The sequence below is a fragment of the Crotalus tigris genome, unplaced genomic scaffold, assembly GCF_016545835.1.
Source record: "Crotalus tigris isolate CLP2741 ecotype Arizona unplaced genomic scaffold, ASM1654583v1 scf7180000017903.3850313, whole genome shotgun sequence".
NCBI classification, from domain to species: domain Eukaryota; kingdom Metazoa; phylum Chordata; class Lepidosauria; order Squamata; family Viperidae; genus Crotalus; species Crotalus tigris.
Genome location: NW_024096713.1, coordinates 962,688 through 982,688, shown reverse-complemented (window position 1 = coordinate 982,688; position 20,001 = coordinate 962,688). Strand labels below are relative to the sequence as shown.

The 20,001-nt window shown below is 36.3% G+C and overlaps 2 protein-coding genes across 8 annotated transcripts in view; one reads left to right on the top strand and one right to left on the bottom strand.

The window, feature by feature from the left end:
• Positions 1 to 91: 91 nt before the first annotated feature.
• On the bottom strand, positions 92 to 15,914 carry ERLEC1 (endoplasmic reticulum lectin 1). Of its 2 annotated transcripts, XM_039344323.1 has the most exons (15): positions 15,662 to 15,799; positions 14,106 to 14,312; positions 13,727 to 13,831; positions 12,541 to 12,621; positions 11,383 to 11,460; positions 11,160 to 11,223; positions 8,504 to 8,544; positions 7,704 to 7,927; positions 6,659 to 6,788; positions 5,686 to 5,847; positions 4,043 to 4,102; positions 2,630 to 2,754; positions 2,004 to 2,081; positions 1,483 to 1,558; positions 92 to 389 (listed from the first exon to the last, which is right to left on the bottom strand). In XM_039344323.1, exons 3-15 carry the CDS (start codon positions 13,787 to 13,789, stop codon positions 318 to 320), a joined length of 1,254 nt encoding a protein of 417 aa, XP_039200257.1. In that variant the 5' UTR covers positions 13,790 to 13,831; positions 14,106 to 14,312; positions 15,662 to 15,799; the 3' UTR covers positions 92 to 317. The 2 variants fall into 2 exon arrangements, with proteins under 2 accessions (XP_039200257.1, XP_039200256.1); XM_039344322.1 differs by lacking the exon at positions 14,106 to 14,312 and having other exon boundaries at positions 15,662 to 15,914.
• Positions 15,915 to 16,458: 544 nt separating this feature from the next.
• ASB3 (ankyrin repeat and SOCS box containing 3) overlaps positions 16,459 to 20,001 on the top strand; it is a 79,555-nt gene continuing 76,012 nt past the window's right edge. For 2 of the 6 annotated variants that reach the window (XR_005556831.1, XR_005556832.1), the window contains exon 1: positions 17,540 to 18,839. Coding sequence is in view for 2 of the 6 variants with exons in the window: in XM_039344315.1 (XP_039200249.1) it covers positions 18,775 to 18,839 (65 nt within the window). In the remaining 4 variants the exon portion in view is untranslated. Of the gene's footprint in view, positions 16,516 to 17,537; positions 18,840 to 20,001 lie in introns of those variants that run through there. The other 4 variants (XM_039344315.1, XM_039344320.1, XR_005556833.1 and 1 more) reach the window with 4 other exon arrangements.

Genomic DNA, 20,001 nt, shown 5'->3' with positions numbered 1-20,001 from the left:
AATACTACTTAATAGTATTTTGATATATTATCAAAACATAAAGTGAAAAAGAAAATATTATGAGAGACTCCATTCTGTATTAGAGAGTAAATGAAAGTGTCCAAGATTATATATTTTTTACTTTTTAAAAGTTTATCTCAATAGTCTCTTATATACATATAATATTCACAAAATAATTCACAATAGTTTTTTTCTTTCTGTCTGCTGGTGAATTCTTGTGATTCTGTACTTTTTTCACAATTGGTTCACAAGGAGAACTGCAGGTGTACTTTTCCTTCAGCTTTGTGGCTCTGAATGTCTAATAATTTACCATGTCATTAACTTGGCACAGAAAGCAGTCCATATTCATCTGCTGTATCCAGAATTTTACAGATAACTGGTGACTCTACCTGGAAAAAAAAAGTTTACAAAGGTATTAGTCACAATGCAATTGAACAAACTAAGTCATGAAAAAAATCAAATTAAGCAACTGTAACCAAAAGGTTACAATGGGGTTAGTGCTCATAAAACTAATGCTTTGGAGTTAGAGAAAGATAATGCTGTATTTGAGGATTACCATGCAATCAGAATATGACCTGTCAAACCTTTTGGACACTTTGTTTTTTCAATAAGACTCTGAAAAAAGTTACATCCTTGCTCAAAACTACATTTTAATTAACAGAGTCTGTAAAGGTCTTAAAGATCTGGCTGAATTGTGCCCAATATTTTTAACATTTAAATACTTTATTTGGGATAAAATGTGTTTTTGCAAACATTAAAAAAAATATCTACCAGCTTTCATGGGCACACAAGATAGGAAACATGACCAGACAGGCTAATTCTACTTGTAAGGCTACATTTACAGAATCTTGCAAGTCTGAACATACAAATCTCATTCTATCTCCTTTATATCTCGAGAAGCTAGGAAGGGTCCCTTCTTAGTCCCATTATGCAGCTATGGGCTATGCCCTCGCTTATTTGACCATTCCATGGGTAGCATTTCTTTGCCCTGTCTCTCAGTCTTTCTCCGTATTATTACAATAATTTAAACCAGGGGTAGTCAACCTTGGCTCTTTTATGACCTGTGGACTTCAACTCCCAGAATTCCTGAGCCAGCTAAGCTAATTCTGGGAGTTGAAGTCCACGAGTCATAAAAGAGCCAAGGTTTACTACCCCTGATTTAAACTAATGCTATTTTTAATTTTGGGGTGTGTGTCGTCTAACTGCAGTATTTTTTAAATCACTTTGCCTACCAACATTTTTGTCATAAGATCTGATATTAAATATGCCACATTGTTGTCACTTCACTTAATTCCTAATTCTCTAGAAAAATGTACTGTGTCATATTACAGAAGGCATTAGGTCCTTTAGTATATATATATTAATGAAAAATTACAGGTTTAGTACCAGAACTTTCGTGTTTTTCTAGGTGAAATACATTTTCCATGGGAGATTTTTCTCCCAGAAATCAACATAGTTTAGATCAAGATTTCAAAAACATACCCCAAGAATATACTGGCAGGAATGAGGCTCCACCATATATATAGTAACTGCATGAGGAGAGTCAGATTCTTTGCACCTTAAAACAGGGAAGTTTGTTAGTAGACAAAATAGATTAAGAAAATGGTTCCTCAAGCTCCAAGATTTCCAGTTGGTATATTTGGCCTATAAATCATCTCTAAAGATGATGCAAGTCTTGCTGTAATAGAGCAAAGAATTACGCTTTTAGGTAATATTTCCCAGTGAACCTGGTGTTTGGAAGAGAATAACTGTAGCTCAGGATTGGATGGTTTTCTTTGAGCTTGGTTGTTTTCTTGCAAACATTTTATTATCCAACTAGGTAAGATCCTCAGTGCTAGCACTTGCCTTGCAGGTAATTCTCAAATTATTTGTAAGAGATAAACATGGATTGTGCCTAATAACTAGTAAAGGAAAACAAGGTCACTTTAAGGTTCCAGGCATCTTTTCCTTAGGAAACAAATATAGCTCAATTAGTTAGTACAAACTGTTTAAGTGTAACTCACTTCAATCTCACCGTCACTTGTCGAGGTTTGTCAGTTAAGTCACAAACATCTCCATTGCCATAGTAGTGAGACACCATTCTGTCAGGAAAGTTACAACTTAGACTCTGATTGCAATAATCACATTTAAAACTCACTGCATAAGGTCCAAAGCTTAGACCCTTCATATTTGTCTTCTATACAATTACCATAAAATGTACAAAAACTGTCAACTAGAGTTGAAGATCAGAAAACTATACAATATTTGGCACTTATAGATACCTTGCATTTAAAATTTAATTATTTTTGTTTATTCCAAATATGTCTTCAGTACAAAAGAATATAATATACAATCCATCTTTACAACCAGCATTTCTTAGAAAGGCAGTCATAAGCAATTACTCATCCATCCATCTATAGATGGGCTGATAAATATTTTTCTGGCTTAGTATCAAAGATAAAGTGAAGGGGCATCTAAAAATTTAAAAGCATGAGATACAATATTATAAAACATTGAAGATTCCAGCCCTGGTTGGATACTAAAACTGGGACTTAAAAATCAGCTGCACTCTACACTTATTATTACAAGTGCTACAACAAAGCAGCAACCCTCTTTCTAAGCCATCATTTTAGAATCAAATTGTGCATACTTGACTGTTTGCAGGTCATCGTCTTTCTGGTGATATGTTCTAGCCACATTCTTTTGTGTCCATTCAAGATGTTCCTCTTTGTTCCATGTGCCCACAACTATAGTAGTTTTGCCATTTTCTTTATCCTAAAATAAGTAACATATTTTCTTGGTAATTTAAAAATTTATGCATAATTCTGTATTTTATACACCTTAAACAGAAATTCTAAAGTAGACAATAATCAATATCATGACTGTTTCCATATGGTAAAAATACCCACATGAACCCAATTGCTTCAGCTAGCCTTTCCCCATTATATTTAAATGGCAATGGTTTTAATGAACTATAACAATCTGTTTTTCCTTTGTTCATCTTTAGTTATGTCTTGATGAACATGTTCTGCTATTCTTAGTAGTGAGCTGAATGAAGACAGGAAGGAGGATCCAGGAATGGGTAGTGTAATAGACTTTAAGTCATACTATCCATTTCCTCTTGAGCAATAAGAGCTATTAAGTATGCTTGGACACCCCCATCATAACAAACTGAAAAAACCCTTCATGGCAAGTATCCAACAGTCCATTCTTAGCATTTATGACATTATGAGGCAGAATTAAAGTAGCATCTCTAACCACCTAAATGTTACATTGCTTTAATGCCTAGCTACTGGCATGTCCATCCTGGATTAACAATATCAGAGAGAGACCAAAGCACGTAACTGAATATTGATTCATTTTTATTATAGCATGAACCTCATACAGTTATAGCTTGATGCAGCTGCATGTGTTTTGCATGTAATAGGTCCCAGGGTAGGCAGGTTGTAAAGATTTCTCTCTGAAACCCAAAATAACTGCCCTCAGTTTATGTAGGTTGAGCAAGATGTTGCTCTTGGCTTGATTTCACTCTGAGGAGAATGCCCAGAGAGAGGATAAATGCAGGAGGGGATAAAAAGAGAAAATCTGAAATGGACAGAAATGAAAGGGAAAATATTTTCAAAAATGTTTCGTATTTCTGGCCAAAACAGTCCTGAAAAGGTTTTGAGATGAGAGAAGAAAAGATACTATGTACAATAAAAATAGATTAAAAATAGGAATAATATATCACCTTCCTCTTCTCTGACTTCTTGGGGGGAAATTAAAAAAAGACAAAAAAGGGAGGGGAAAAAGGAGGGGTGACAAATGAATGTTCCTGTCCATTTTGGGTTCCAAGCCAGGCAGTTACCTGCATGCAGTGCTGAACAGTTTACCTCCAGGGCAGAATGCTGCATTAGATGGGCCAAAGATCTAATATAGTACTAGGTGACTTCCTGTGTTTCATCTTTATACAGCCCAATAGTGAATTCATAAATTTTAAATTTGTACTTTCAAATTCTTCTTTATAGACAAAAACAGGAACATGTAGCCATCTAGTGGAACAGTCTACCAGTGATTTATATACCTTGTGATACTGATGCACGTACTTGCCATAACAGAATTCATACCTCCACCAGCCAACACCCTGAAAGAGAAGCACGTTTATAATATTTAGACAGAATAAAATTCAGTAGCACAACAAATAATATATTTTATGTATTTTTATTTTACCCTTATTATTTTTATAAATAACTCAAGGTGGTGTTCATGCTTAAAGCAAGACTAGAACTTACACTTTCCTGGTTTCTAGCCAGGTCCTAGCCCAAATTGAAATTAAATAAGCCACAATTTCCACTTTGCTATGTTATGGAAGCTTAGACAATTTTACTCTATGAAATGTGCTTTGCAAAGGTTTTTGAGATAAAAGGGTGAAAAGGTGATTTCTGGGCTCATGATGAGATTTTCTTTACAACATTATTACAAATAATTTTTACTATTATTTGTACAAAATATGCAAATTAACAAGATTGAAATTACACAGCCTTCTGTACTTATAGTTCAGGCCCAAATTGTAAGGCCCAGAAATAGATTGGTCACCATAAGAACTAGACTGATTAGTACTTATTCTAGTCTGACAGACAGCATTGCTTAAATAATTCCCTCTACTCCATCTGATAATTCAATTTCTGTATTGCAAAATTCTAATTTTATTTTGAAACATGCATTAAAATTGAATATTAGATTATAAGCTCTTGGGATAGTAAAAAATGTATGCAATGCATTCACTTCCAACTCATACATTGTTTTCCTTAAGATTTAAGTTAACTATTCCTTCTCCCTTTCCCTATTCATATGCCGAAAAGCGTTCTGAACTCAGAGTAGCTACATTTGGAACTCAGAAGGGATGTTCTAATGCTTGACACCCATATATGCCCAATACTCTGTATTATGAATGAGAATAATTTAAGGGTGCAAGTTATTTCCAAAAAAATATATGTGACAAAATGGAGAAGATAGGCATAAACTGCCTCTGGACATTCTCTTCCTGATAATTAACTTCTGGAGGAAATTAGCAGCAACTACCTTTTAGGGTAGGGACACATTTATATTAGTAAAAGTGACATGTTATTGGCAGAGAGAAAGTTAATCTCAGAACAGTAAAGCAATTAGGAAATAAAACAATACATTGCTTTGAAAGCAGAAAAATTGGGAGGGGATTTAAGTTATTTTTAGACGTATTAAATGAATAGGGATGCCTAATTATCTGATTAAGTCCATTTGAGTCCATTTGGTAGAGAGTTCAATAGCCTTTTATCCTTGATTATGATATGAATAAAAACCCCATGAGTTGTCTTTTCTCTGGGTGATCCCAAGAATTCCTTAAATTTGGAAAAATTACAGCAAGGAGAAGCTTTTTGAGAGCTACATTCTAAAATTTCAGGGAAAATGTGATCCATACACAAACTGAGTACGTATTTATAAAATTCAGATATTTTTTAATGAAACTGTACACTGAAGGTAATAGAAGTATGAGTGGAACCTGTTTGAGACTCTCATCGGGGCAATTTTTAAAGTATTATAATTCTTTCAGAAACAGATATGTATAAGCCTCATAAAATCTGTTCTGAGATATAGAAAACTGCTTCCATGTCCAACTGAATTTTATATAAATCCTGCAAATGATATAAAAATATGTGTAAAAAACCATTCATAAATTGTGTTTCTCACCCCATGGAAACAATAAGACCCACTAAGAAATTCTTTAATCAGCTGTTCATCTGTCAGTTTGGAGATGTGTGTTGTTCCAACTGTTAAGAGCTGGGAGGTTCCAACAGCAACTGGCTTGTGGAAGGAGGAAAATTTTTCTTCTTTTGCTGAATTAATTTCTTCCTGCAAATTAAAATTATTAAGATTTAAAGACAACTGATGTTTCCTTCCATGTACATTAAGATTAATGCCAGTTGAGCCTTAGTCAGCATCCTCAGCCTTTACCAGAAAATAGCCACAACATGCTACACTCAGACTGTAGTCTTAAATACATAAAATATTAATTTCAGTGACCAAATTACAATATATAAATGCAAGAAAAAATTCAAGGTATGCAGTGCTCTAAACCTGAATGCTTTTTTTAATTTAATGCTCTCCAGCTATGTTTGTTTAAAATTTCTGTTATATCCAGGCAACAAAGCCATGGCTGCTCTAATGTAATAATTATTAATGTGTCAATTTCACAATCTTCTTTGCTTCTATATACTAACTTAATGCACACAAACAGAAAAAATAACTTTTATTTTGTCTGAGAGGTATATAAGAGCAAGCATAACATAAATAATATAGCAATAAAGAAGCCTTCTCCCTCTTTGACAATATTAGGTCATCCACTGATGTCAAAGGCAGGAAGATTCAGAACTGATTTAAAAGGGGTTTATGAGGCTCCATAGCTGCTAATGAATAGTATGTGTGCCAGGATATGGATTATTCCCCTCAGGTTAATTACTGTACTTTTCTTGATTAATTATTTTCATATTTTTTGTTATTTGCCATCCAAAGTCATCTGGAGTAGAACAGCTTTGTAAGTGTTTTCTTTTTTCTTTTTAAATAGTATTTACACATATAGTAACAAAAAAGCCAGATATGATAGAGACTAGTTGCAATTAATGCCCCATTTGTGACATCAGTGCCCACACTTCCAGTTGCCAACCTCTTTGGCTCTTCTAAATGGCATCTTCATCATTTCTTGCTGCTGTTCTAGATGTTCCAATTTATGGGGTTTAAGTGGTGATCCTGGTAGTGACTGGCAAAATATGTCATTCACGGGGGAAGCTCTGAATCTGTTCAAAGAATAAGAAGAGTTTATACTAAGCTTTTCAATACTCACATTATGCGATGGCTCATAATGTAATGCATATTCAGATAAAGTAGAAAGAAAATGCACCTAAGTCTATCCAGAGTATTTTGTGTTGAGGTGATATTTTAGTATAATGCTATAGGTACCTAAGATTTCTATTGGTATGTATGAATTTGGCATACATGGGTGATCATAGGAAAATACCACATAGGAATCACGTTTTAAATCATAGCTTGGGAGTGCAATATTTAAAAAAGCTAAAATGTATTATCTGTCCTGTTTGTCTGGTTAAGTCCACTGCCTTCTTTCTAGCTATGCCTGGTAAAAGTGAGGCAAGCATTCTTGGATATAAGAAATACAAATACCAAGCAGGAAAAGGTAGCACAGAAATAATATACTATGGATAAGTGATCCCATATTTTATAAGGGGGAAAGGACAGAACTTGTCTTCAGTACTTCATTTTGTAAGAGTTAAGTAAACCTCAGCTAAAGCAATAATCTGGAAGTGTCTATGGAGATTCTCAGTCATCTAGGTCATGGTTATCTCAAAAGTGCTTTTTCAAGAGGCAACTGGACTTACTTGTTTTTCTTTGAAGATGTTTCGCTTCTCATCCAAGAAGCTTTATCAGCAATGACTGGATGTGGGGAATGGAAGGATTAATATTCCTTGTAGACAGCTGGTCATTCCCCACCATCCAGAGCTGAAGAAGGTTCTTGGATGAGAAGCAAAACGTCTTCAAAGAAAAACAAGAAAGTCCAGTTGCCCCTTAAAAAAAGCACCTTTGAGACAATAATATGGAAATACTACTAAGAACTAGTGATAAGAATAAAAAAAAAGTTACAGAATATTTTACTTTAACTCTAGCCTACAATGATAGCTGTTATCTCAATTCCTTACCTATATTTAGGATGGCTGCATAACAAAGGAGTCAAAATAACCACTTCATATTCACATGTAGTGACTTCAGCCACAGAAAGTATCTCATGCTTTGCTTCTGGGTGGCAGACATACATCACTGAGCTTGATCTGGGAAGGTTTTGTCTCAGGCTACAAGGTGTGCCATTTCCCATTCCTACAGGAAAATATGGGGTCATCTGTCCTTCTATATTTTTTGTCGGAATCTAGATTTGTAAAATATAGAGAGAAACATAAGCATTATCTTGGAAAGTGATACAAATAGTCCTTCACCATATAGAAAACCAAATGGTCTGAATATAGTCAAAAATACTAAGAGATTTATTTACTTATTAATAACTTTTTTGACATCATTTTCTGTAATAAGGCTCCCATCTTGTTGGTGCCTGGAGGACTACAAAGACCTCACTATTCCTCCAGGTCTTGGGCTAGGCCAGCTGGAACCCCCTCTGCTGCATGTTGGTGGTGGTCAGATGGGTTTACCATCTTGTTCTTTTTCTTCTGGTCTAGTTTGGTTTTGTTGTTTGTTTCTTCTTATTATATTGGTTTAGTTATGTCTAGTATATTGTAAGCTGCCCAGAGATATTTGAAGTTGGATGGAACCAAATTGAATAAATAAACAAAACCACATTTGTCAGTATTATCTTATATCTTACGCTACAAGAAAAGCAAGCATGCATTAACCACTATGAAAAGTGGAACTATAGAAATTTAAGAGCAGATATGAATTACTAAAAAAAAGTTGGCAATGGCATAAGTGAAATTCCATATTTCTCACTTGCCTCTTTTGCAGTATCTTTTTCAATTTCATTTTCTTCCTGATCTGGAAAATATTGAGAAAAAAAGACTCTACTTACCATCAGTAACCAATATCTGTATTTTCATTTCTCTATACCAGAAAACTAAATCTTTTGAAATGTTTTCTTTTAGCACAATTCCAATATTTGACTGAGTCAGTATGGAATAAGATGGTAAAGCTATTCAAAGATAAATTATTAGTTATAGGTTTGAGGATCTTGATTTGATTCAATAAGTATGAAAAAGTGCAAATGCATGAACGGGCATTTTCAGAAAATGTTAAACAAAAAGAAGTACCTTGGGCTTATTTTTCATCTGTGAGCTTTGCTGAGGAGAATATAGAATTCATTTATTATCTTATTTATTCATTTATTGATATCTCACCTTTATTATTTTCACAAAAAACTCAAGGTGGCGAACCCATCAAACACACCTTTCTCCTTTTCCCCCACAACAACAACCCTGTGAAGTGAGTTGGGCAGAAAAAGAGAGGGACTGAGCCAAGGCCACCCAGCTGGCTTTCAGGCTAAGATGGGACTTGAACTCATGGTCGCTTGCTTTCTAGTCTGGTGTCTTAGCCACTAGACTAAACTGGCTCTCATATATATTATATATATTATAATATAGTAGCGTGCAGAAAATGCTACACATCTCACAGTTTTGGTTTCTGTATAATTTAATTTTTTTATTTTGTATGGTTTTAATACTTCAATATATTATTCTTCTATTTGTTTTTATAATCTGTAAGCTGCCTTGAGCTGCCGTATAGAGGAGATACTGTGCCCGTTTGGCTTAACAGCTGCTATACTAGTAAGTTAGACTTAATGATACCATGAGGATTATAAGTGGATGTATTAAAACCACTTCAATTTGCTGACATCCTGTTCTGAGCCACACAGCACCACCAGCGTTACAACTTCTGCCCAACAACTTTAACATCAATTCCCAATGGAAAGCCAAATGGGTCACTGAATGCAATGAACAATGCTGAATCGGATTCACATTCCACATGGTGTCTGCTGGGACCCTATAAATGGGGTATAGTGTCCTCCCCTCAGTGTGATTGTGGGGTCCCACATCAAACTGTAGATCACATCGTGCCTGAGTGTAAGCTGAGGGCATATACTGGTCCAGTATCTGATTTTTTAAAATATAAACAATGCTACCCTTCAATGTTTAGATGGCCTAGACCAGGGGTGTCAAACTGCTGGCCTGTGGGCCGGAGGCGTCATGGCGAAACCGCGCCCACTCTATTGCCGGCAATGGAAAACAAGTTGTGATACATTGCGACACGTCATGTGACATTGCAAGTTTGACACCCCTGGCCTAGACATTGATATTTGAACATAGATCTTTTTGACATTTATATTTTATTGGGTTCTACTAATCTAGCTGAAATGTTAATTTATATTGCTAGTCCATGTATGATATGCCATATGCTAAATAAATAATTCCTCATGCTATCATGTAACTGACTAATTCTTTCTAAGCAAGGAATCAAACAGCAACATAACATCAGTATACAAATAGTCCTCTCTTAGCAACCATTCAAAGTTACAATGGACCTTCCCAGAACTACTTGAGATACATTTTCAAAATGCCAATTCCAACCGCCCGTGGAATCATGTGATCACATTTTGGGTACTTGGCAACTGGCTTGCATTTATGACCTTTTTGCAGCATTCTGCAGTCATGTGACAGTGTTTTTGGGGGGTTTCCAGTGTTTACTTTCAGTTCCTGGCAAAAAACATCCACTGGAAAAATGGGTTCAGTTAACGACTGCAATGTTTGTTTAAAAACCATGGTGTTTACTTAATGACTATCAAAAAAAGGTTGTAAAATCAGATTCAGTCATGTAGTGACTACTAACAACCACGATTTACTACTCTAATTCCAGGCTCAGTAACAGTTGTAAATTGAGGACTGCCTGTATGAGAAAATGAAAAAAAAGAGGTAATCAACAAAGTTTAACTTCTACTGGAATCACATTTTCACTGAGAATTAGAGAAGGTGTATTCTTTAAGGTTTGCTCTTACTACTTTCTTTCATGATTAAGTCATAATAGCTATTTATTTATTTCATTTGTTTGCTGCCCATCTTTCGAGGCAACTCTGGGTGGCTTACAACAATAAAAGCCAGTAAAACCATTAAGAATAAATAGTTCTAATACCAATGAAGATTACAATTAAAAAGATAGGGAGGAAGGAAGCAGGGTACATGGGGGGGGGGGAGGTGTGGTCTTCACTTAATCTGTCAGCCATCTCCAGCATGATACACCCTTGTTGGGACTCCAGTCAACTCGCAGAGCCAGGTCTTCGAGCCCTAACGGAAGGTCAGAAGGATGGAAGCAGATCTCACCTTGGGGGACAAGATGTACCAAAGGACCGGCACTCTTCTGGACCCTGCCAGCTGAAATTCCTTGACCAAAGCATGCGCCTTCTGTTAGCGTAAGTGGGGCAGCCCAATCTCATTGAGGTCAGACAGTTCCTCAGTTAGCCTGCATGGCTTTAAAGGTGATAACCAACACCTTGAATTGCATGCAAAAGCAAGCCAGCAGCAAGTGCAGCTCGTGGAATAACAGCGTAACATGGGCCACTCTTCCTATTTTATTCATTAGCACTTAAAAGCAAAGTAACCCACCTGGATCTAGTGGTGGGCTCTTTCTCAGCATATTTCCAAGATAATATTCTTGAATATTTATTTTCTATAAACAAGAAAGACATTTTCATTTGTTTTCATAACCATTACTTCTCCTCCAATGATTTAATCTTTGTTAAAGTAATAAGTTAGAAGGATCCAAACTTTAGAACAAAAATGCTAGTTTAATGTTTTTTAATATATTTGAGGATGAAATTATACATACCTGCCCAGTTTCTTTCTCTTCGTGATACTGGCGAATGTGTTTACCATGACAAACTTCATAAGTCCAGTATGATTCAATCTAAAAATATATTCCATGAATTGACACATATATTCTGATTTTAGACAGTCAAATTAACAATTTAAAAGGGTTGACCATTTACATTAAAGAGAATTGTTATAAAATGAGGTATTATTGGCAAATAATGCCAGAGAAATGATCTAGAACAGGCACGTCAAATTGCTGGCCCATGGGCCGGATGCATCACGCTGAAACCGCGGCCCACCCCATTGCCGGCAATGGGAAAAAAGTTGCGATACGTCACGCGATGTCACGTGACATCGCAAGTTTGACATGCCTGATCTAGAATGTAAAAAGTCATTCCAAATGTATGCTGTAAATGAAGGGATATTGTATCATGCTTGATGGAACATGTAAAAGCTAAATAATTTTAGATTCAAAGAAACACAGGAATAAAGAGGATTTTAAAGATTAATATTCAATTGCAGCTAGAAGTTTTCATTTCAGGACTCATGAATGAATACAGCTAGAAAAGAGTCATGGAAGATTATTTTAGTATATAATTCCTGTGGCGAGACTATTATATGTACAAAGATGGAAAGATTCTGCATTATCCACCATGGAGAAATGGTTAATGGTGAAATTGTCAGAACTTGCCAAGATGGCCAAACTGACTTCTTTGTTAGGGAAAGGCCATTACTGATATTCATAAATGCTTGAAAACCTTATATGGACTTTCTCCATAAAAAAGAAAATGTCCTCGGATATTGATGATTACAAATAATAGGTTACAGAAAGAAAGGAAATATGATGTAAACTTAGATTTGGTTATGATTATATGTATAATTGCCAAGACTGGAAGATCTTTTTATATTTCTTTTCATGTTTCCTGATCTTCTATTTTCTCTTTCTTTTTTCTATGCCCTTTTTGTCTCTTATTTCTTTCTTTTCTCTTCTCTTTCACATTTACTATATCTCTTTCTCTGAATGTTTTTCTTTATATGTACATTTTTAAAATAAAAGCTAATAAACTTCACAGGAAAGTAATACAAATTTCTATGTAGCATATCAAATTTATAAGTGTTTAGCTCAATTTTGGGGGGATTTAGAACTACTTATCTCAAACCAAAGTAAACATACTCTATAAGAGCAACTACTTTGCTTGAACAGAGGTTCCAACAGTTCAGCTGGGCTTAGTCCTTTATAATCTTTTTCTTCCTCCTAAAATAAGAATAATTAGATTGAATTATTATTTCAAATGAATTCAAATTAGCAAATTTATTAATTGTATATGTACTATATGTATTTATTTTATTACATTTCTAAAAATTTACAGAAAAAAACGAATTACTAGAAAATAAATCAAGAATTTATAAACCCAAGGCCCAAACCAGCTTTCATATTTATCAGATAGTTAATACTTATACTCATATTATTCATGCAACAGAATACCATAAACTTTCTCAAAAACTGAACAAGATTCCATTTGAATTTCTTCAGTTCAAATTAAAGAAATTGAACAGGATCTAAAGAACCATTAAACTATCTGAAGAAGAATTTATGAACATCTTTTCCATATAAACACCAGCCATATCTTCCCTGAATTAAACTGCTTTTGAATTTTGCAGGATAGTTTTTACAGCATAAATCTTTACTAAGTTAATATATGTCATTTGTGACCATATTGTGACCTATTCCAGGCATGTCAAACTGCAGGCCTGCGGGCCACATGCGTCACGCCGAAATCACACCCATCCCATTGCTGGCAATGGGGAAATAATCGCAAGTTTGACATGCCTGACCTATATTGTAAAGGCTCACCCTTTATAGAACCATCTATAAAAAATATTATTTCCTAATATCAAAAAAATTAACAGCTAGATTAAATTATCAGCATAATATTGCTTATTTGTCCAAGGATTTTAATTGATATCTCAGTAGCCTAATGTAAATAAAAACATGCTAGTAATAGATATGACAAATTCTGTTTAATGTATTGAGCCAATTTTATAATAAGATTTTATATCACAAATTAAATCACTCTCCAAAAGAATTTGGAGTATAGATGGCTCTTAAAACATACACTTTCAAGACTATACTCAAATTCAACAAGTGCATTTTATGTTGCGTATTTAATTTTTAACATAAGATATCTTTTGCCAATTATCAATTTAAACATCCCTATGTGAAGTTACATACCTAGCTAACATGCTAATAATTCACAGCAATTAAAGAACCATGCTATTGTATTGGATTTAATTCCTTCTGTGCATCTGAAATATTTTATGCAACACTTATTGTTAGTTTCTATAATTGGTATACTTGCCTCATCTCCATTAGCTAATACTGGAAGAATGCACTTGTATTTTTCTTTATCTGCTGTTGTCATAATGATGTAATAATCTTCTTTGTATAGAACCCCAGCAGTAGGCTTAAGGGGAAGAAACACAGAAACAAACATTACTAAGAAGCAAGTGGGCCTTTGGTAGATAAAAATGAGTTTGCTGACTTGCTACTGCAAAGAATATATAGTATTTGGGTCTACACTTAGAGCTACAGAAAACACCATTGTTAAATAAACCATTTGATTAAGATGCAAGCAGTGTCATGTTTACGGATGAAATTTTAAAGCAAGCTCCCTTTCAAAGCACAAACAGCTTGTCTGAACCAAAATGTAAGCTACCCTATGACACATTCTTAAATACCTGTTAACATTTATATTCCGTGGTTATCGAAAAGGTCATAGTGTTTCAGTTTTGATTCAGAAGAGATCTTTTGGAACAGGAAAGAACAGGGATGCAAAGCTTGGGCACATTAGCAAAACATGTTTCCAGAATTCAGTGGCTGCAGTGAATTACCAATAGGTAGATTCATACCCCTTGACATTTGGAAGCATCTCTTGTGAGTCAGATCTGAAAAAATGCATAGCCTTAGTTAGAAACTTAGATGTTTTTTAGAGTTAGAAACATGCAACTCACTTTTAATGAAAGTAAGTGAATGAGGGCTCTAAGGATGAATAAATATGATTCTTCAAATGTAAGACACAATCATAGTTAAGTTCCATTGATATCAAAGGAAACTGATACTTATAATTCGCTGATCAGAATTAATTGGAAAAAGATTCAAAGATCATACAAGTAACTAGTATACAACAATTGCTTTTATCGTAAACTCTAATATTGGAAACAAACATTTATAATAAATTATGCAAAATCTATATTTCTGAAATTTAATGTATATTATATTTTGCCCAATTTCTTCTTCAAATCTTTGATATATGGCTTTTTGACAAATTGATGATAACAAACAGTATAACCATTCTAACATTAAAAACCATACCATTGCCATGATACAAACTGAAACACAGTGATCTGGGTTCAGATAAATGAATAGAGAAAAGAGATGGAATATGAACACCTGCTTCCTATGTCATCATCAGCCTTCCATTCCCTGATCACAGTAACTTCCCATTCTGCTGCTATTTCCAGAGTTGTGAAAATTCAAGCATACTTAAGGTCTAACGGTTTTCTTCAAGCCCTTCAAGACAACTAGGATGGACTTTAAAAAAAATGATAGAATTTTTGGCAGGGTAATAGCAACTTCAAGGGTAAAGCGCAACCCTGCTGGATCATACCAGCCATCCAATTTCATTCAGTGTTCCACAGACATAGAGGCTATCCGGTACTGAGTGGTCTACAGTATCCATATGAGTAAACAGTCAGATGACTGGCAGTAGAAGACAAGCTCGCCTTTGGTGTGAGAAAGTGTCTTGGCACACAAAGGCTCCATTACGTACAGGAACTGACAAACACGGACAGATCAATCCCGTCTCTTCAAAAAAAAAAAAAGGGAAGACAGCCCAGCCACGTTAGCTCATTAGCAAAAGGAAGAAAGACTACTGCCGAGCAATATTCTAGAACCAACCAGTGTTACCAAGTAGCTAGCAACGTTTCGAGTTTTCAGATTAAAAACGCAAAAGCCTACAACTACCAAATCTTAAGTAGCAAAGCATGAATGACTACAGTATAAGGGAACAGCAAAGAGTTAAAAACCGCGGTCTCTCTTTGCAACAACCTGGCGGTCGTCCGTAATTCTTCACTTCAGATCGAGCAATCTTACGAAAACCTGCTAACTGGCCAGTCCCGACCCGGCTCTCTCCGCTTCCCCATATATTGGTCTCTCTTCCTGCTTCTCATCCCTTTCCTCCCCGGGTCCGTCTAGTTCTCCCAGTCTAAATTCCCTTCTCCAACCAGCCACCCACCAGGATGAATTCTCTGCCCGGCCAGTTGACTCGGAAAGACACGTCGTCGTTAAACTGCGGGAGGGACCTGCTGCCCTCGGCCGTGGCCGCCTTGGCTTCCAGAAGCCCCCACAGCAACAGGCGCACCAGCACAGCCCCTCTCCGGGGCTCCGGCTTTCGCCGCTTCATTCTTTACGGGAACCCGTCCGAGACGGCCGGCAACTACCAATCATCACACGCCCAAAGAAGCCGGCCACGTCTACTTCCGGAGGAAAAAGGCACGTGATTATCCGTCCATTTGAAATTGCTAGAGTTACTGGCAGTTGAGTTTAGCTTCCGCTCCTCTCGGGTTTATTTATTTTGATTTGTTTCGGTTGCCCCATGGAGATTACCGTAAAAATAAGAGAGGACTTCGCAAACCTGATAGTGTCGAAATCTATGGATCCCTAATAGCTAACATCTCAGTCTAATCCTTTTGTTCTCAGCCCATTCCGTGTCACAGGCATTAATGGCCTTCTGAACTTCAAAGAGTTTTTCATTGAAATTCCCTGCTTTCCGTATAGTTCAGCTCTTTCTGGCTAAGATTCTTACTATATCAGTCTGTACCTATAATCACTAGCTAGCAATACTGGAACAACATTTGTATAGGCTGCAACATCAGTTGTGGAGTCGACTAATATCTTTGCGGCTCAAAGTAGGCGCAGGTTATGGGCGACTCTACCCTCTGCGGAGTTCTATGAATTTTCCTCCAGCGGGGGAGGAGGGGCGGGGCGCTGTGTGTGTGTGTTTGCGCGCGCGCGCGCGCTCGCGTGTGTCCCAGCCTCCGATCAACATCCGGGGAAGTCGGAGTGCGTTGCCTGAGGAGATGAGAGGAGGTAAGATGCTTCAGAGACCAAGAGGGGAAGGGAGCAGCGCGTTCATGCTTCTCCGTGACCGTTTTGTTCCGGAAGGACTGGTGGAAACTGGCTCTCCTTTTATGTCTTTTGAAAACTGAAGACCGAGAGATTCGTGTTTGCGAGGGAGGTTTGCCGAGTTCCCCGTGGTGGGAAGTGGAATAAAGATACTCTGGTGGGATTCAAAGGGCAGGAATTGGAGGGGTGGGATGGGGGCCTCGAAGCCCCCGTTCTTGCAGCAGAGCAGCAAGAGAACAAGGGTTAAGCGATATATTGTCGGCAATTGGCCAAATCTGGCTCAGAGGTTAAGCAGATTCTCTGTGGAATATGATTCATACGTGGTAGACCACGACCAGAAATCTCAAAAGAGTTGTAGACCGTCATTTTCTTACGTTAACAGTTAACAGGCTGCTTCAATCGTGGTTTCTGTTCAGTGGTTTAGATTCCTGATTTCTAGTAATGGGATTAAAATAATAACAAAAAATGTACATATTTTGAACTGCCAGTGGCAAATAAATAAAATCTACAACAAAACTTAACCCTACCTTTAAAAAAGGACTTGATTCACTTTTGAAGGGTGAAGTTGCAGTAGATTTCAGGGAGGCTTAGTACGGTATGTAAGCAAAAAAGTACGTAGTGTAGTGTAAGATTAGAAGATGTGGAAAGACCTGGTCCATAGGATTGCCCAGAGTCAGACACGACTGAATGAGCACCATGATTTTATATACAGGGCTTAAAGTTTTGTTTCACAACAAACAATACCACTGAAATCCAGCCATTTAATAAAATGGATTATTAGAGTTGCAAAAAAGGGGGAAAGGGGAGGGAATTTTAGCTCAGTAATTTGCCCTCCCTGATAAATTCCAAAAGTGCTTTTTCAAAAGGCAGCTGGACTTTTTTTTTTTTTTTCTTGAAGACATTTCGCTTCTTCAGCTTCTTGGATGAGAAGAGAAATGTCTTCAAGAAAAAAAAAACCAAATTCCAGTTGCCTTTTGAAAAAGCACTTTGGGGATAACCATGACCTAGATGACTGAGAATTTCCATAGTCACCTGCCTGATTAAGAAAATATAATAACATGAGAAAACTCTTACTCTGTTAGTTGAAACTATTACCTGGGCTTTGTCTGCCCCTGGTATTAGAAATTACTGTTAATTTAGAGTATGTATGTATCAAAGCAGGTAATTATGCAGAGAAGAGGAGAAATGCATATTAATATTTCATAACTTGGTACTCTCTGGATTTATAATTATTAATCAGTACAGCTATGGAGGAGTCACACTCCCCAGACATCTTGGAACTAATTAGGTCAAAGGGGGCAATGATGGCTGTTAGACACGTTACTCTAATGACAGATCACACTAACAAGGCATTTTATTAATATTTTTATGCAATAAAATTAAAGAAGGCAATACATTTCCTCCTAATCTGTATAATCTCATCTACATATTACCTGTATTTATAAGAAAAAATAGTACCACAATACAATACAATACTATCACTTCTGTGACTCATAAAAATATGGAATTTCTGATATTAATGTTTATCCATATTTAATTCAACAGATATTACTCAACTAACTTGGAAGTGTGCCCAATATTGTTGCCTTCAGCTGATTTTGAGTTGATAGTTTATAATTGTAGGAAATATGTGAACAATGCATGCACTTTTTAAATAATTCATAAGGATTTAATTGGTACATAATTTCATTTAAAATATTGTTCTTAAAAAGATATTTAATTTGCTTTGACAGTTCTTTATCTGGTATCAATTTTTTGATGGCATCTTCATACAAGAATGAAAACTATCTTATAACAATCAAGTTTGAATTATTTTGACAGAATGCTAGTTATTAATGTTTTAATATGTATTTAATGAACTAGTCCTTATTGCGAACATTGTTTTCATTAAGTTGTGGTAACATGGCAGATATATTTATGTCATTTTTATAATTGTATTTTTGCAGTGATATCAGATTTGGTTTAATGAAACATTTTTTACTTTTCTGGTGTTAACACTATCTAATCACCTCATCCTCTGCTGTCCCCTTCTCCTTTTGCCTCCAATCTTTCCCAACATCAGGCTCCAATGAATCTTCTCTTCTCATTAGGTGGCAAAAGTATTTGAACTTCAGCATCTGTCCTTCCAAAGACTGATTTGATCTTCTTGCAGTCCAAGGGACACTTGAGTCTTCTCCAGCTCCACAATTCAAAAGTATCAATCGTTCAGCCTTCCTCTTCCTTATGGTCCAACTCTCACAGCCATACATTACTACTGAGAAAATCCTATACAGACCTTTGTTGGCAAGGTGATGTCTCTGCTTTTTAATATGCTGCCTAGCTTTGCCATAGCTTTCCTCCCAAAGAGCTAGAGTCTTTTAATTTCTTTTAATTAATTTAATTACAGTCATTGTCTGCAGCGATGTTAGAGTCCAAGAAAATAAAATCTGTCACTGCTTCCATTTCTTCTTCTATTTGCCAGGAAATGATGAGACCGGATGCCATGATTCAGGTTTTTTAATGTTGAGTTTCCAACCAACATTACATTCTCATCTTTAATCCTCATCAAGAATCTCTTGGCTCCTCTTCACTTTCTGCCATTAGAACAGAAGTTATACCCTGTAAATATATACAGGTAGTCCTCAAATTTGGAATTATATTTTTAAGTCCTTGCAGTCATTAGCGAACTGCCTATGTGATTACCTTGCTTATGACCACAATACTGGCTCCCTGTGGTAATCTTTAAGCAGAACACAGTTAGTGGGGGACATCTAATGCAGGACTGCAACGCAGTACCTCCCCAGCTCACATGTTGCCTGCATAAGGCCTCCCAGGGCCTCCACCTTCTGAGACACTCCTTCCACAGCTTCCTGTTCACCTGGGTCCCACAAACTTGCGTCTCCTCTCCTGCCTCACTCCACTTATCTCTTCCAAAGTTCACCTTTCCAAAAGAGTGTCCAATCAATGCAACATGCAGCTTTCCTGCAGAGGCTGCTTTGTGTCATTCTGGAGGCAGGCACCAATCTTGTTGATTGTTGTGTTTCACATCAGCTGATTCTCTATCCAAATGAAAATCTTCAGAAATTGTCTTTCAGAAAGAGCAGCAGCAATTATTAGGCAAATGAGTTTTTGACCATATTTTCTACCTCCCAAGTGGTATAAACTTGAATGCTTAGTGGATGTAAGCATATCAGGTGATGTGTATTTGTGTGGGAGGGTGTGGTCTAAAGAGATCAACACCCTTTATCAAGGTGTGCATAATTATTAGACAGATTCTTTTCCTCTGGCAAAATGGGCCAAAACAGAGATTTAACTGACTGAAAAGTCAAAAATTATAAAAAGTTAGAGGGATGCAGCACTCTTGAAGTTGCTAAGATATTGGGGCGTGATCACTGAACCATCAAACATTTTGTTGCAAATAGTCAACAGGGTCGCAAGAAATGTGTTGAAAAAAAAAGATGCACATTAACT

Coding starts and splice junctions, on each gene's coding strand:
- ERLEC1 (XM_039344322.1), bottom strand. CDS start 15,829: ATGAAGCGGCGAAAGCCGGAGCCCCGGAGAGGGGCTGTGCTGGTGCGC. Junction 8,545..11,159: donor GAGCCCACCACTAGATCCAG/GTGGGTTACTTT, acceptor AATATTTTCCAG/ATCAGGAAGAAAATGAAATT. Junction 4,103..5,685: donor GGTCTTATTGTTTCCATGGG/GTGAGAAACACA, acceptor CTTCTCTTTCAG/GGTGTTGGCTGGTGGAGGTA.